Source organism: Trachymyrmex cornetzi, unplaced genomic scaffold (genome assembly GCF_001594075.2).
Source record: "Trachymyrmex cornetzi isolate Tcor2-1 unplaced genomic scaffold, Tcor1.1 scaffold321, whole genome shotgun sequence".
In the NCBI taxonomy this organism is placed as follows: Eukaryota; Metazoa; Arthropoda; class Insecta; order Hymenoptera; family Formicidae; genus Trachymyrmex; species Trachymyrmex cornetzi.
In genome coordinates this window covers 432,158-451,057 of record NW_017297908.1, presented here as the reverse complement: position 1 = coordinate 451,057, position 18,900 = coordinate 432,158, and the positions used below count along the sequence as shown (strand labels likewise).

The following is an 18,900-nucleotide window of genomic DNA, read 5'->3' as shown; positions in this document are numbered from 1 at the left end:
ACTGGCATCGTGACTGCTACTTGCGTTCCTCTTTCATCAAACTTTCGGGAAAATTGAAATAGTTCGATTGGTCGCTTAACTCTCGATGATATTGCTGTCGATACACTTCCTCGTTTTCGTCAGACTTTCATCCTCTTTTCCTCCCTCCTTGCTTTTTTCCGTCTTCTGATATTTCTAATGGGAAAACGAATCGCTTGCATAAATTTGTATATGAATAGTAAGTAGAAATATGAGAACGATGTTATAACGTCGAACTGATTACATTTCTCCCGAAGCGGTATGCTTCCCTGTGAAACTTTAACGGTACTTTGGTTAATCGGGTTATATACTATGGTATCTACTTGTTTTAATTGACCATGGTTCGTGATACGCAGTTGAAGAGCATATAGTATAGCACCGTGTCCGTGCCAGACTTCGTCGATTGGATAGTAACTCGAAATTGAAGTTTCAAGAGTACTCGACTAACAGACGTTGTGCATTTAACGCTTGAAAAAGTTTCCACGTTGATATCAAAGGTACACAAAAAAAATATACTGTATCTTAATACATATTTCTTTGAATAGTAAATATATTTAACTGAAACGTAAACTAGATAAACATTTATTTACAGTATATAAATATTTGCTCAATAAGAAAATTATAGTTAAATTAATGTTTTTTTTGTAATTAAATATATATTACATATATTTCAATTGAGTATAAATATTTATTTAGAACTATATTCAAACAAATGTTTATTAAAATTTAATGGTTTTTTTTATTGGTATACTGCGTCGCGAAACGATGATTTAATTTAAATAACAAATTGCTCGCTATTTACATATATCAACCGTGTCGAACATAAAGATATGAAAAGGTATTCATGCTCGGGAACGAGGGATTTGTAAACCCACCGTAAATCGCGGCAAGGCCAATTATCGAAGTTGCCGAGAAACGAGAGGTGCGTCTGGAAAGGATTCAACCTCGTGTAATGACCGCATTATCGAAATGGAGCATCGCGCGCAATGAAGGGTTAATTGCCATCTTCCTTCGATCGCCGCGCGCCGCGCGCCGGTCGAACCGCCTTCGGTCTTCTTGTCGTTTCTTCTCGTCTCACGTGCCAATATATCACTTATGGACTAGCGTGCGGACTGGTTATGGACTAGTTAGTCGCTGCACTCCTGCCGAGAGTGGACTTCCAGGCGCCTCACGCCACTACCACTGTAGACTCCGTGGCGCCCTTTTTTTCCACCCTCTCTCACGTGCCTCGCCATCCACTACGCCATCTCCGTTCTTCCTTTTCGTTCTCTCTTTCTCTCTCTCTCTCTCTCTTTTGTCTTTTCTTTTTACGTACAAGCGGGACAACACGCACGTATACATGATCGAACGCCACGTTGCACCCTCTATCATTTCGTCATTCGATTTCTCTCGCGCGACACGATGAGACTCGCTTGGGTGGAAACCCTCTTTGCCTTTGAAGGGGAGTGCGGCAAGGAGAGCTTTTTCGGCCCGTGTGTCACGAAAAGTGCGGTCACGCACCCGTCGCGGATCGATGCTCGCACCGTAGACTCGAGCTAAAAAATATAATTTCACAAATGGCGCTTGTATGGTACACAATCACACATTTTATTAAATATTTTATTAAATACTCTCAAAAATATATATAACTAATATCTTGTTTTTTAAATTCAGTTTTAAAAATACTTGAAAATCTGCATGTACTGTACGATCTCAGGGACACGTAGTATTTCACACCTCGGAGAACAATGACTGCGTTTAGTAGAAAAGGCAGTTTACAATTGCAAATCCTTTAAAGCCTATTCTACAATTGCGTGAGCTTACACTGTAAAAAATAGCGCTGCGAACTTAACACTATGCGGTGTCTATATAATTCTCACCGTGTTGGTGTCAAATTAACACTAACATAGTGTGGATTTAACGTCATGATTTTAATTTTAAACTCAGGATTTTAAATCTACGTACTCGTGGTGACACCGACATTTTTTAGAGTGTAGTTGTAACTGGTTGTAAGAATTGATGAATCACAATCGAATATTCTCCTCATATTCAACTGTAATTGATCAATTCTTATGTGGTAACTCGCCACTAGAGGTCCACGGGACTCATTCAGTTCGCATAAGCACCGCGCCGCGCGAATTCCCTTTAAATAGAATATTATTCTGGATTCATTCCAGGCGTCTCGTTGTGTGGGCTAAGGCAAGTCCCACACTACATCGCCTTACTGATGAGTCTAGCAGTGTGGGACAAGGACGAAACGCTGCGGCCGACCACAAAGCTTCGAGTCTGGCCTCCTTAGTGGACATTTCCACACTTATATACAACCACAATCACTTACGCAATTATAGAATAGGCTCAATATGATTGGTTTATGCATTTAAATCCAGTGAGGAACCAAGGACGAGACCAATCGTATTAAACAATTTCATAACAATAAAAAAAAACAATAGATTAATGGACTTTTTATATTTAATATAATAATAAATAGTAATATCGAGTCTGTTAACGATTTTTGACTCGTGTATAATGTACGTCGCTTTATATTCAAGTTGACAGTGATTAATCAAATCTTCTTTATAATTATATCATGTTCGTGGTTTCGTAGGTTAAGATTGAGGCTTTCGGTTACTAATCAGTCTATAAACTGCAATGGTAAACAAATTTCTTGATGAAGACTCTCACCTTATCACAGACATCATAAAATTACACAATGATACAACAGTTTATCATCATTTCTGCTGAAGATGGCCCAAATATGCGCCAAAACATTCAGGCCGTTTAAATTATTGTAACATGGTACGTAAGATAGTTAATTTTAATAATTGACACTGCGCAATTACATCTAGCGACGACTCCTATTGCCTTTTTTTATTACTATTTATTACTATATAATTTTATAACAGTTGCAAAGCTGCTTCTTCTGTTGAACACAGTCAATCTCAGTGCGCGATGACCCGACGACAGTTTCGTGGACTTTTAATTCGCATCGCTCGTCGAAGATATTTTTGTGCGTTCCGTTGAAGTTATTCTCGGTACGCCGGGAAAGAATAAAAAATAAGTCGGTCGCGAATCGGAAAAGTGCCCTTTTACCGCGAAATTGTTGCAAATTATTAATGTCGCGTGTCGGTATCTACTAGGTGTACCATTGTATCGATTCCGCCGTCCCGCTTTTTCATCGCGTGCGTATGCAACACACGGGGCATCTAGATACCGCCGCGTCGCTTTAATTTCCATTTGCGTCCCGCCAACATTGTTATTAACCCCGGGTCGTATCCTCGATCTTCCCTCGCAGAGTCGCACGTGCAACCCTCTCGCGACAAGAAAGTAATTGCTGTTGAATCCCTCGTAGTATTTCTCGTGGTCTTGCAAATTATCCGATCGAATTGTCCGAAGCGCGATGCTCGCTTTGACGCGGCTATAAAAATAATACTATTTGTTACTCTCGTAAATAAGCACGGAAATTGCGTCGCTCGGGGAGAAAGTTTCCACGTTATCTTATATCTGTAGGTATATATATCCGGCGATCTATTTTGTAATTATTAAGTAAAACGGAATTATATTGCGTTCAGCTCGGTTATTCCGCGACTAGGTATTTTTAGACCAAAAGTATACGATAGACAAAGTGTCGGCCGACTGTTGTGTTTATGTCAAATCCATATTATAGAAAATCCATAACAATGTATTACCGAGAAAAAGATTTATTTGGACTCGAGAGTTCTATTTATATTTGTTGCATTGAAACGAATTTAACTTTTAGTTTTAATGCAAATTACATTCATAATTTGAACATTCATTTGGTTAGATTATTCTTATGCATAAATTTGTTTAATTTAAAGAAATCTTTTCTCTATATATGTAATCGCACGGGAAAAATCGCTTTATGGAAGTGTCTAAAAATTTAACTAGATACAAATGTAAAAATAAACTTTGTTGGACTATTAAAATAAGTATGTCGAGGACGCTTGAATTGATTGCTAGAATATTAAAATTTTTTGCAGCGTTAGTTGCTATAATGCTCGAGTTTCTTACATTCTAAAAAAATATGGATGTCACTTTGATACTATATGTATTTAATATTTGTTTTAAATCCACCATGGTAGTGTTGACATTTACACCAAGGGTTTAAAATCCACATCTTCAGGGTTGCCACAGACCTGGAAAAGTCAGGAAAATTGAAATTGGTCATGAAAAGCGGGAAAAGTTAGGGAAAATGTAAAAAAGTCTGGAATTTCAGAATTTGCTCACTATTTCCTTAAATTGCTCCTATTCCAAATAATTGTTATAATTTTTTATTCTATTTGACGTTTATAGTTCAAAACTTGCACACTTTAAACGATTTTAACAAAACAATTCAAATTTATCTTTTATTCAGTATTTTTATTTAATCCCTCTTTTTTGTCGTAACACACACATTGCATTCTTTTTTCAAAACTAATTTATTTTTTACTGGCTTGAATTTGCACCCAAAATTTTACTATGCTACTAAACTTTTTTTGCGTTTTTAATAATATAGCTTTCCTACAATCCTTGAGTCTAAATGTTAAAATTTACATATTTTATTAGTTATGGAAAATTTTCCATTTTCATCTGAAAAAGTCAGGGAATTTTAAAATTTATTTTCTGCAACCCTGAATTCTTGTTCATGTTAATATTAACATTAACACGGTGAGAGTTATATAGACACCACGTTATTAATCTACACCCATATTTTTTAGTGTATTCTCTAAATTTCTTGCAGTGAAATCTCACTTCAAGAAAGTGAAAATGCAACCACCCTTGAAAAAAAAGTGAAAATAGTTCACTTCTTGAAAAAGACAATTTTCACTCTTTTTAAATTGAATTTTCACATCAAAGGAGTGAAAATACTCCAAAAAGAGTGAAAATTATCACTCTTTAAAAAAAGTGAAGAATGGTTGTATTTTCACTTTCTTGAATTGAGATTTCACTGCAAGAAATTTAGAATGTACATAATTATTTTTACTTTATTCACATAATTATTTTGACGGCCCAAAATTATTTTTAAATCTGTATCCATTTTTAAATACTTCAACAAACCTGTTCTTTTCCTGCGTGTTCATGGATACGATACAATTTTTATTATTTTTCATAAACGACGTAACAATTTTGGCCGACATTTTATCTTTACTTTACCGTGCGCTCTTTCTCTTATCCGTCAAAACATTTGACTGGTGCACGTTTTATCGTTATCACGATTGTCCAACTTGAAGATGATTAAAGCCAAGTCAGCTTAGCTCTTTCGTCATTGTGGTCGCGTGCGTTTATAATCAACCTCGGTCTCGAATACAACGGGTACGACCCAGTTCAGTCCGCGCGTTTCGTTTGCATATTTGGTTTGCATACCGAGTACAAAGAGTGTTCTTTACTGCCACGTCACGGGTTTAAAACTGCGGTTAACATTACGCCACGCTCCATGGAAGCGTGTAGAGTCGAAAAGAAAAAATTAATTCGGGAATTACTCAGGAAACTGTTAAACAGTTGGACTATACTCTGAACGTATCTGGACTTTCGGTTCGAAAGCGGGCGAAATTAATGATTTTTACGTTATGTAAAATTGTGATATCTTAGGACTCTTATCAGGGTTGCCACAGACCTGGAAAACCCGGAAAAATCAGGGAAAAATGCAAAAAAGTCTGGAATTTCGAAATTTGCTCAATTCCTTGAAACAGCTCCTATATTCCAAATAATTGGTATAATTTTTTAAATATTATATCTGACGTTTATAGTCAAGCACGTTTAAACGTTGCACACTTTAAACGATTTTGATAAAATAATTAAAATTTATATTTTATTTAGTATTTTTATTTGATCCCTTTTTTTCGTCATAACTACATTCTTTTTTTCCAAAACTAATTTATTTTACTGTGGTTTGAATTTGCACTCAAAATTGTACTATACTACTAAGCTTTTTTTACGTTATTTTTATTAATATAGACTAGCTTTCCTTTACAATCCTTGAGTCTAAATGTTAAAAGTTACATATTTTATATTACTCATAGAAAATTTTCTATTTTCATTTGTAAAACCTGGAAAAGTCGGGGAATTTTAAAATTCATTTGTCAACCCTGTTTATGCCCTTTCTTTACCTAAGATATTGAATTTTAAGGAGTCATTATTAGTTATAATTTATTTTTATGGTAAAATTGTGACTTAAACATTAAAGAAGTCAAACGAAAGGCACGATCGTTATTTCTATTTGTATGGAAGATATGTTTGTTGGAAAGGACTCATCGCGTTGTAATGCGATGCAACGCGATGCAATGCGATGCAATGCGATGCAATGCGATGCAATGCAATGATATCGAGACACGCACTCGCACATAGCGCGTCGCCTCGTTAGAAATATGTCGCGCGCAAGTTTCTACATTCTCCCTTAACTGCCTATAATCTTATATTACGGTGTTCCCATTGCTAGGTATGTTTCCGTATGCTGCGCGTGTAGCCGCGATTTCTATGCTAAACGCGCGGCACAAGCCGAGAAATGGTAGTCGGCAACTCCGGCGCATTACATTTTCGTTTCGTTTCCTCTCTTCGAAGAACAAGGATAACCTTGCAATCCCGCACGACGGAATTTCTGAGGGAATTGACTCGTCTATTGGATATATCGAAGACACGGGCCGCATGTGAGTTTAGTTAACAAAGCTTTATGTGATCGTGATATCATGAGGATATGTCGCGTGTATTATTACCGGAGAACATTGAACGCCATTGTGTGGTTAGCCTCACTGTTCTTCGATCAAACAGACTGATTATGTAATTAATTATTCGCAGTTCAATCGTGTTACATTAAACATTCTGGACTGGTGAGCAGATAAACAGCGATTATCGTGTCAATTTAAATACATAATCTCTATTGATTTTGGCAAAATTTGATTCTCTTTTGCTATACGTACGCAAATAATGCATAATTATAATATTGAGAGAATCGATACTATTGTACATTTGCATGACCGTATATTTTAACTAGATGATGGAAAAAAAATTTATTCATTGAAAAAATTATTAAATTTTAATAAATATTTGTTCAAGTTGTACGAACGAAACATTTATTTACAGTAAATAAATATTTATTCAATACAAATAATGATATTTAAATTAATTGTTCTTACCAAATAAATATGTTTAAATTTATTAAAAATGTTTAATAAATATTTAGTTAGTACTATTCAAACAAATGTTTATAAAAATTTATTAAATTTTGTTCCAATGTTGGATATATATTGTAAGGTAGTGCAATCTGATTCATAGCGGAAAATATCAAATTATATTTCTTATTTTACGATATAATTACATAAACATGCCGGTAAAATTTTTCCTTTTTCTGAAAACGGTCCTTTGAAAATGACTTTTAAAGAAGGTTGTGCATTACTGTAATGTATAGAAAGCAGCTTAAAAGTATTAAAAGCAGCTTTTAAGAGATATCCGTAGCCTCCTAATTGATTCCTGATTCATTCGTTCGCCAGATATTAGATGTTGGGAAAGTTTAATCGGGTTAACGAAAATCGACGTATTAGGAAGTTTATCGTATTTCGGGGAAAGAAATCGAGGAATTAACGCCGGTCCCGGCATTCTCACGCCCACGACCGGTCACTCGGAGGAACTAAATCTGTAATTGTGCAATGAATCTTCGGTGGTGCGCATCCTGCGCGAGTACCGACGACGCACGTAGGAAAGAGTTATCGCGACTCACGGAGAATTAATTGTCGCTTCTGCTTTAAAGCAGTCTCAATGGAAAGAGCCGTCGGCAATGGAAAGTAGAAATAATTAAATTCTAATCTCGCCGAGTTTATCATTCCGGAGATATTTCCGTCGTTTATCAGCAGTTAACCGTAACACCAGCCATTATAGCTTAAAATAACTTAAGATAGCTGTGCATGTTTTTTCACTGAGACATGTCGTATGTAGTATGCGTAAACTTAAGAACTGTTGTATACCAATTCTGGCTAATGAATTCTGGTTAATGAAAGAACTTTTCGAGGGATCGACCTTTTTTCACGGGACGTTATGGACACATAAATCTGTATACGTTAGCACGTATTACGGACTGTGCGTGGCATCGTAATTCATCGTCCGTTAAATCGCCTCGTTCACCTTAATGATGCCACTGGCGTGGGAAAGCCGTTTTACGAGGTGACGTGCGTTCATACGCCGTCTTTTATTGCATTTATCCGGTCAAAGAAATCGCATTGGCCACGCGAGATCGTCAATCAGATTGATGGTGTGTTGGTAATCTATCGATACATATCATAGTTTCGACAAATGCGTGCTATGTGTTCATGCCGGAGATGACGTACGAAACTGTAAAAAACCGGATCCGATTATGTAAATCTATTCTATTATTTACGTCTGTCAGACGGGGAGTTCGCGATGCGATGCAACGGAGGAAACGAATCTTTTCTGAAGAATTCTTTATCTATATGTTTCAGGAATAATGAAGAGAGAAGCCGAGGCTGGCGCTATGACAGGTTCCGGGGGTCCGACGAGCCCTCATAAGCGCTATCGACAGGGTGACGATGAACTCCGTCTTCTCATCCCGAGTAAAGTGAGTGTCGTCGATCGATACGTCGCGGTATCGCGAAACTATCATCCAAAATCCGCTTATAATTGGTGTCAGATTGTAGGATAAAATTTTATTTTTAATTTAATTTTGTGTTATTTGATATTATAATTTTATTTATTATTTTATTTCACGTGCTTTTAATACAAGGAAAGAACAATTTTACCGAATCAAAGTCTAAAAATTTAGGTACGTACAGATCGGAAAATAATTTTGTTGAACCATCAAAATAATTAAATATGTAGGGAACTCAAGTGTGATGAGTAATGCAGTAAAAAGTTGTGACGTTTTAAAAACCAGTTTAAGCATCCACAATTATTTTTCGTCTAACAAAATAATTTTTAAACCTGTATCTAATTAAATTTGTAGGTATCTAATTAAATTAATAAAATTTTATTAAAGCAAAACAGTTCTTTCTGTGCGTATATTTTATGTATGTGTATGTTTTGATACTCTACAAACATTTTTTGTATTATATACGATGTATAAAATTATCGACAGAATTTTATCCTGAACTCTGACACGAATTGTAGATCGCCTCAAGCAGGCTTTAAACTTAAAGCCACGCAACTACTTAAAGTTGCGTTCTTCCGCCTGTTTTTGCCGAGGACACTGTTTTGTCCCGATTTCTGACTAAGGCCCGTTTCTACCAATGTAGATTAACTTTAATTTCAGTTCAACTTACTCTTTATCTTTTTCTAATTCTCAGAACTGGAAAAAGATGAAGAGTTAGTTAAACCGAGATTAAAATTAAACTATATTGGGCTGTCACTAACATAAGTGATTAATTTATGTATATTTTTATTAACATAAAGGCATAAATTATTATTAATAATCAAGCCTTTATGTCAATAAAAATATACATGAATTAATTACTTATGTTAATGACAGTCCGTAATATAGACTTTAATTGAATTAATAGCATTTTTTTCTCATTGTAGAAACGGGCCTTAGGGTCTCTTTCACCAATCTCGGTTAAGTTAACCGACAGTTACACGGGGCTTATTTAGGTCCAGTTTCACAACTAATCGTTAATTTTTAACCGAGGTTTAACTTATTTTAAGTTAAATCTCGGTTAAAAGTTAGCCATGAATTCAATGAAAAATTAGTCATGGTTGGTGAAAGAGATTCTGAGGCCGGTCACTCACGTTCAAGTAAATTTATCAAGTAAACTTGCACAAGTGGTTTGTGCAGCCATACTTGACAACAAGTTTACTTGAACGTGTGTGGTCGGCCTAACATTTATTGACGTGTGATATGGAAGCCTTTGTATCGTTCCCCGAGTCGCAATCGTCGACGATCGGAAATGTTGATGATTGACAACGCCTTCTTCGTTTCTTCGACGGGCGTGTAGCGTGCGTTCCAACAGACAATGCGAACGAACAGATCGGACGTGCTTCCCACGTGTTTCACCATTGGGTCACTGTATTTTCCAGTCACGCGTACCCGGTTTGGCTCTTTTCGCCGTTGTATCTGTACGCGAATGGGAGTGCGGTAAAACGGTACGATGTTGCTCCCATATGAGTAACACGGTACCACCTCACCTCCGACACGTCCATTTTCATCGCGGGACAGCCGAGGCTCTTCCGGTCATTGTCGCCATGCTCGGCGAACCGTTATCGGTTTCTCTCAGCTGCTTTCTTTCCCCCGCGGGAAATCTTGGTGAATCTGTGAACGCGTCGAGATCTCGGGAATTTTTCGGTGGACCGAGGGAAATGTCCATCGTCTGTGCATCCTAAGGCAGATCGTGCCTTTCTTAAGGTTGCCTTTAGTGCCGTAAGTTCTCCATCTTTATTGCCGATATATCGTCAGACCGGATGTTTCTCGACTGGGCGGATATTTTCTTGCGCCACCATTTCCTCCGCGTTACAATAAGACGCAGCAGGCGAATATCGCGATTGCAGCCACCGCCGCCGCCGACGTTGCCGCCGTCGCCCGCTTTCGAGGGCATCGGGAGAGAAGTAATATCGTGAATCGAGGTCTATCTGTACCTCCTTTCGCTCGGTAGTGATTGATTGTAGCATTGAGAATATCGAAGGGAGCAGTAAAGCACTCGTTTTCTTACGCTTCCTTTGTTCGATGTATTTTCGGAGGAGGATACCGAAGATTCTATCGCGTAACTTTGTACAAGCCGACCAATAGGGAATGATATTTTTTCTATCTTACATTTTCTATCTTATTTCTTTCTCCGCGGTTTCCTTCGATATTCTCATATTGGATTGGAACAAAAGTTCTTAGCGCTATTTTATTTGTATCATGTTTGTTTTTTTAATTGATAATTATACCATTCGATAAAGCAATTTCAGCTTTAAGAACCTGTTTTTAAAAAAAATTGTTGTACGATTTTTGACAGAGTTATTAATCAAAGTCAAAATACTTTTTTTGTTTAATCCCCGATAATTGAATAACAAAAAAAAATTTTATTTAATGATTTTGTAGGGAAAATTTAAGCTTTCACGTTAAAAAGTCGAAAATTTTCGCAGATATTTTCGGAGCATGTGACAAGTTTCCAAAAAGAAAAGAAAATTTCCCATTTTGTCCAACTCGTAGTTTTCTATATGTAAAAATTATCAAATTCATAGAAACTCAAAAGACATAGTGACTTTTCGAAAGTAGGAAGAGTTTGAATTTTAAAATCCTTTTTTGAAATTTAAATTTTGTTCCATTTTTTACAAAGGTATAGCTGCTTGAAATTTAAAGTTCATAGCACTATGAACTTTTATCTCACCTAACATCGATCTGTGTCGCTCGCAACAATGATACAGAATTTTTTTATAAGTAATCAAACTCAAAATTCTTTTTATTTAATCCGCGATAACTCAGCAAAATAAAAAAATCGTACTTTTTGTAGGGAAAAACGTTTGTAAGGAAAACCCGATTTTATATACACTGTTAGAAATGTAACCACGAGCTTCCTTTAGGTAGGTACATGTATCTACACTGTTAGAAATGTTCTTAAATTTCATTAACTTTTAAGTTACACAATTGAATTTAATTTGAATTTAATTTCATGACATTACATTAAATTTAATGTATTTGTAACTAAAAAATATATTTATGTACATGTACATAAAATTTAAGGTATTTTCATGAAAATTTATGAAATTTAATGTACTTTTCATAAAATTTTTTTAAAAGTACATTAAATTTCATAAATTTAATATACAGGTTCATTACATTTAAGTAACTACTGTAACTAAATTTTCAGTTAAATCATTCATTATTTTTAATTTTGTTCATAACCACGAGCTTCATTACATGTAAAGGAAGCTCGTGGTTACATTTCTAACAGTGTATAAATGAAATTCATGGTTATGAATGAAATTAAAAGTAATAAATGATTTAACTTAAAATTAAGTTACAGTAGTTAGTTAAATGTAATGGACATTAAATTTCATAAATTTTCATAAAAAATACTTACATTAAATTTCATGTAATGGTATGAAATTAAGTTCAAATTTTAGTGCAACTTAAAAATGTATTAAATTTAATGGAATTTTGAACAGTGTAAGAGAAAAACTTGGAGCTTTCACGTTAGAAAATTATTTTCGCGAGTTCCGCGAGTTTCGCTACACAAAGATCATCCAGTTATCGAAATAATGCCGACTCGATGTTGTCCTTAGCATAATCCCGTAAACTGTTCGCACTTCCCGCACGCTAATAAGCTTAATTGAATGGAATGACTGATCGTCACGAGGGATCGCAGATAAGCGCGCCGTCATCGTCCATCGGCACGCGAACATCCAAAAAAAAAAACTTAACATCGCGTGAAATGATATCCGGCGCGCGTGCACGAGGAAGTTACAGCTCGGCTGCGTTTCCTTTAATTATCACAGGTCACCTCTGATGAATGAGACAGCAGGAAAATTTGCGAATTCGACGCTATCCCGTCAGGGGTGTTGCTCGACTTTCAAGCGAGACTCGACCTTCCTTGGAACGTGACATCATCATGAACGGCCCTGGTGCGGCGATCGCGCCTTTAATTTCGTAATGGACGACAAGAGCGATGTATGTGTTTTATCGAGGTGGTGTGCTCTCCGATGCGTGCGATTTAATCGGCGTCGCGAGGGCGCCTTATTGTGATCCAGCTGGCCGAGCACGAACGAACGTTCGTTGCGCTTGATCGCGGTCGAATCTTGGCTATGTAATCGACGATATCATCGCGCGCTGTTATTGGTACACGTTGTGTCAGGGACGACCGCATTGTGTACAACATTACTGATAGGTAGCGCGACCTTCGCAAGAAGTCGCGTAATTAGTCACGCTCTTGGAGAAACTTGCCGGGAATTTGTATGAACGTGTGCAAGATGTCTTGGGAGTTCCACGGATCATTCCTTCCGTTGGTGAATTTGTACTTTCTCGAGTGAAGGATGAACGCCATCGCCGTCATCCAGATGAAAATGATTGCATTCCTACGTTCTATGTCATAATATGCCGCGCGCATCGAGGCGCGTCCTTGACGCGCCTTCTCGTGGAGGAGAAAGTATTAATTGCCAGACGCGCATTGGAGTTTATTTAATTAACTGTCAGAACACGACGAGTCTGTCGTTAAAAGTGGCGCACTGACCGTGATAAGACGTGCGCGGCGTGACTAATCCGCAAAAATCCGTAGATCGCATATCGAGTTGTAATTATCTTGCAGTTTCGCGAGAAACTGGCGATCGTGCGGGCATCGGACATGTGCCGGAAGTCTGCAGTAAAGTTAAAAGCCTAACTAGAAGTGGACGTGAGGTTTTCTTTTATCGCGGGCATCGGACGGGTCTGGAGAAAGCGAAATGTTGATGCACGAGCCCGGGGCTCGTGACGGGAGAATGGAATTTCCTTATTTCATCCTCTTTATACTACGAGGCGGATTATCTCACTTTTAGATTTTTCGCTCATTAAATATTTACCCTTGCCGGTCACGCCCTCAATGAGAGATACGTTTAATTAACGTTACAAAGACTGAGAAGACCACCCAGATATAGATATATACGGGTACACCTAACCCTGTAATCTCTCCGACGGAAGTTTAGACAGTAAATATTTGTAGGCATTACTTACTGTCACTTCTTTCGAACCGCAATTTTTCTTCGAAAATATCTTTAACAGGTTGAAGATATTTACTTAACCTTATAATCGTTACTTATTTAAGTTAAACTTTATCTTGTGTTGCAGGTTGCTGGTTCAATAATCGGCAAGGGTGGTCAGAATATCACGAAACTCAGAAGTCAGGTAAGCTTTTGCGCTTTGATTCGTCTGTAACTTCGCTGTAGTTTCGTTTCCTGTCTGTCTATCTTCTCATGAAACTCCTTGCTATACGAGCAAGCATGAAAGAGATAGAAAGGCAAGGCTCGTACAAACGATCAAACGGTAGATCGTAAAAATTATCTTCGAAACGTGTTCTAAAGCACTCATTTTATGTACTACAAACCGATACATTTTTACGATCTTCTGATTATATTTTTTATGTTTAATTCTAATTATATCGGATTTTCAGTTGATTGAGAGTCATTTTTGTTTTGCCTGTCGATTTTTCCAGCGACTAAGTTGATTGCCATATTGATCAAAAACGCGCGGCTTACTTTTCTTATGCGCTGTCTATGGATCGATGACACGAGTGCCTGTAACGTAATTAACCCTTTAGCTCCTTGGAGCCTTTTAACTTCGTTTGAAACTAAAATAATTATGGTTTATGTAATTATGGCAGCGGTAAAGGGTTGATACGCGAAGATTCATGTAATTTGTGTAAAGAGCCGCGCGCACAAAAGGCTTTGTCGTGAGAATTTGTTTCGCTAGGCGCTCGTCTCGTTTTCCAAAGACGCTCCGCATCCGTACGAGCTTCATTATGCATTTGGTTCCTTGAAAGACGGGGTGCTTTCCTCGTCTCTCGTGTATCTCGCACCGTACACCCATATCAATGTTTCATGAGACATTTATTACTTCTTAGTTGCAAGAAAGTCTTGGGTGTCGCTAGCTTCGATTTTACCTCGCGTCATATTTTAAGAGTGACACGCGAAATTTTCTGCATGCAGTAATGGTCGATGACGAAAGAATTCTTCCGTCGGAATGTCAATGGAGATCTCGACGTGGACGAATCCTCTCGTTTTTGCGCGATAATCGATATGTCACGCTATTTTTACGTTAATGTAATATGACGTTTAGACTACGCGTTGAGAATCTCTCGGTCATATTTTAATTCGTTGCCCTGCTTGAACCAAATGAGTACATGAACATGCAGTACATCTTAGCATTCCATAAGTTGTGCTCGTTTCCGCCAATGTTGATTAACTTCAATCTCGGTTCAACTTACTCTTCATCTTTTTCTAGTTCTAAGAATTAGAGAAAGATTAAGATTAAATTAAACCGAGGTTAAAGTTAATCTCTACGCAATAAAATACATTCTGTACGTAAATAATAATTACTTGTTTCAAATATTTCAAATGTTCGTATATCCGCAAATCTATCAAATTCATCACAAGTATCAAATTTATTCAGAATGTATTTTGAATCCTAGTAAGGCCCAGTTTCACAACTGATTGTTAACTCTTAACCGAGTTCAACTTATTCATTATCTCTTTTCAATTCTAGAATTGGAAAAAGATGAGAAATAAGTTAAACCTCGGTAAGAGTTAACCGTGAGTTGTGAAACTGAGCCTAAGTTCAATACTTTAATCAAGATTATTAAATTAAAACGAATTCAATTTGTTTAGTATATATAAAGTCGCTTTTTCGATAAATTTTACAATATCTTTCAAAATAAAATAAATTTATAATAATTTATAGTTTTCCTAAAATTAGTAAGTATATTTTAAGATTATAATGAAAAAAATATTCTTTGTTAAATATAATCGTTTCTTAAAAGGAAGAACATAAATTAAATATTTAATTATTTTTCTTAGCAATGATATCTTTTTGTGGGTACGTTGGTGGAAACGGGCATTAGAACGATCTTATCAGCGCTGTGACTCGCAATCAATTCATAGTCAATTAGTTAATTAGTTTACTGTAATCTAAAATAAAATGTGGCAACAAAGTATCACAATTTCATTGATCGTTGCAAAATCGGCAGATACCGACCATCTGCGAAACTATTGAATTTTGTTATGAAACGAGAAAGATGTCTGCCGATTTTGCCATATACTGTTATTTCAATTCACCATAAATGTAACATCGATATTCCGTGATGAAATATGAATAAAAAAACACCTCCGCTGGAATAGCTGAAGGGGAGAGGAGGGGCACTGTAACCGTATCTTTCGTATCGTGTTCGTAATTGCTAATAAATTTTCCGCGATACGTTTACACTATTCCATTACTTGCATTAATCATCTCTCCGAATCACAGTGGGCGTTTCAACGAGAATTTTGGAGTGTGCAATTTTAGTTATCGTATCAAGCTACGATGTTTAAAGTGCACTCTTGGGGAAGGGACAGAGGGTATCGCGTAAATATCGCGCTTTAATCGTACGATTGTAGTGCCTTGGCAAATCACTCGGAAAACCTCCGCCGTACGATTTTGATACGCCGGCGAGCGAAACACGTCCGGTCCATCGAGAATGTTCCGTGCACACGCACGTCCTACGTTCGAGTGCACTGACACACGAATGCGTCTTTCTCTCGATGAGTGCCGTGATTTGCGTCTTCTGGCGTCTTCATAAATAAACGAGAGAGCACGGAGACGAAATCACGGTAGAGTAGCGAGATTCCAACGCGGCTGCGTACCCCCTAGACGGAAAAGTTGGATACAGCACTTTGGGAAGCGGCAATTAACGAGGAGTTGTGTGTTGAACGAATTATTATTGAAACACTATTTGAGAAGATTCAGTCGTTATTGAATGCGTAAGATAACTTTACAGATCTTGAATATAATAAGTCGATTCATCATCTACATTATTAGTCAAGTCTTGTTTTTCATCAATGTAAATTACACCGGATGGAACAAATGGAGCAGCATGATTATCGGTATAATAACGGATATTCAATTAGTTCTGATAGCTTGAAAGGATCATTTTAATACGCCGGGAGATATCGGAAGTTCTAGTCTCAAGTTCACTTTGCCTGGTAAATGGCACAATGCTCTGGTCGTTATTCCCGAGTGCTGTATCCGAGGGAACCACCGGAGAGGATCTCTTAGCGATTCACTTTTAGTTCGCGTTGCCTTCCTGGCAACTTTCTACGGGACCTTCTTTACACGAAGGTCCTCTCGCCGCTTTGTGGAGTTTCCATCGTTCGAACGTGGACGCTACGCAAACTTCTATGGGCGACAGAAAGCTTGACGTTAAAGGTTCAACTGCCTCCGGTCGTGTGCAGAAAAATATTGGAGAATCGTGCATGGAAATAACTTTAATTGGACGGATGAATTGTATATCGGGTATCGATAGATGATAATTATTTTCTGAGGAGACATGAGATCGCGCGGAAGATGTTACTTATTGCGATCGCGACGATTCTTTTTTTGTCTACACATCGGCAAGTGGACGGCAAAGTTATTTTCATTCGCGCAAACTCGCGAAACTATCGCATAGTGTCTATCGCGGCGTCCACGCTTCGTCACGAAAGTTTCAGACTCGCGTCGATAAAACTTTCCGTACGGTTATCAGTTACGTGCCGGGCACACCCGCAAGTTACACGGGATAGTTAATAGACTTCTTCGTTTAAAGATTAAAAACTTGCTTGATTAACGGCGTTTAGCACACTTCGTTAGCAATTGAAATATTCTCCGGACCGCCGTAGTAGAGCGACGTCAATTAAGTGCCGCGCCGGGACAGGAAAATTATTCGAGTACGTCTTCAGAATTTCTAACGACTTTCGGGAAAGAGGAAAAGAGATGGAAGAGGCTGACGATGATACTGGCCGCGTAGTCTTTGCGAAGATGATACACAAGTACGCGTCTGGTTGACTAAGCACTTTCTCGTAGAGAAAAGCCGCGATGTCTAGCTCGTAACTTTGCGAATTCTCGCCAATTGTATTACGAACGTGAAAGAATTAGCAAGACTTTCTCATCGGACTTAAAGTTTAAATCGAGTCGTAGGCTTATCGTATATATGAAAAAGAAACGCGCCATAGTTGCTGTATAAGGTGTCCGTTCTCACGCAATTCACGTTGCTCGACCTCATTTTTTCCATGCCAATATTTTTCTTGCCTTCTCGTGGCCGATCCGATGTAAGGCGGCGGTAAGGGAGGGAGAAAGGGTTAGGGAGGTGGGAACGTAGAAAACATAGAACACAGGGGATGGACGTGGAGAGCGGAGCGCGCGGGTGGAAAAATCGGGTTAGGAGGTTAAGCCGCGAATTAATCCAGCCGTCAGACGTGATGTCTAACTTGGTTGATGGTTTGTGCCCTGGCCCCGCCCCAACCCCGGCGTTGCCCCCCTGGCGTTGCCCTGCCGTTGCCCTGCCGTTGCCCTGCCCGGAACGACGGACCCCGACTCGATCGGCAAATGGACCACCACGACCCTACCAACAATCGACAACAACCACCAACCAACCACCAATGAACCAACCACCAACCACCATGGCCCAATCGACAGTACAAAGCCTCAATCATTGTACCCGATTGCCCCGGACCCGAACGGTAATGACCAACACCAACTACTTAATGTTCTTATTTTTCTTTGTCTCTAATTACGAGGTACCTATTAAGACGCCTGCGGCGAGAGCAGCGAATCTTTTTTCTGTATACACCACTACTATTTCCACCTTTCGTAATCTGTCGTGCTATTACTACTCTACTACTCTTCTCTCTTTCTCTTCTATCTATCTATCTAATTATCTGTTTATCTCTGTCTAGAAATCTGTCTTTCTATCTGTCCGTCCAGCTGTCTTATTTCTGTTAATCGATCTGTTTTTTCCGTGTGTCACCATCTTTTTATTTTATCGGCATATTATGTGTTAACGCGACGATCATTTAATCAACACTTCCGTCGTCTACTTTCGTCTCTCGCCGTTTTTTTTCTTTCTCTCTCTCTCTCTCTCTCTCGTTTTTTCATAATCTTTTGTCTCTTGTGCGTGTCCTCTTGACTGTCTCATCGCATGAAATATATTGGAAGTACAGAGGAACATTTCAGAAAATACGATACGCAATAATCGTTTTTCAAATTTAACTCTTGTAAAAATATTTCTATTTTTTATAATTCGCGAACGATATCGACACTGGGAAGTCGATATCCTATTAGATTTAAGCGTTCTCTCAAGAGCGGCTCCTTGCGCGGCTTCGGCTTTGGGTGAAAAATCGGTGGTCTTACAAGCGAAAGCCGACGCAGCACGTGCTGCACCTGTCGTTGGCACGCGGTCTGATTTAACTCGATTTACAGACCGATTTATTCGATCTTGTTTAATCCCACAACGG

The 18,900-nt window shown here is 38.0% G+C and overlaps 1 protein-coding gene across 1 annotated transcript in view; it reads left to right on the top strand.

The window, feature by feature from the left end:
* Positions 1 to 18,900, top strand: part of HnRNP-K (Heterogeneous nuclear ribonucleoprotein K) — a 134,371-nt gene that overhangs the window by 56,325 nt on the left and 59,146 nt on the right. The window contains exons 4-6 of the mRNA XM_018509931.1: positions 8,442 to 8,557; positions 13,730 to 13,786; positions 18,083 to 18,126. Of these exons, the coding sequence (XP_018365433.1) occupies positions 8,447 to 8,557; positions 13,730 to 13,786; positions 18,083 to 18,126 (212 nt within the window). The 5' untranslated portion in view covers positions 8,442 to 8,446. The remainder of the gene's footprint in view (positions 1 to 8,441; positions 8,558 to 13,729; positions 13,787 to 18,082; positions 18,127 to 18,900) is intronic.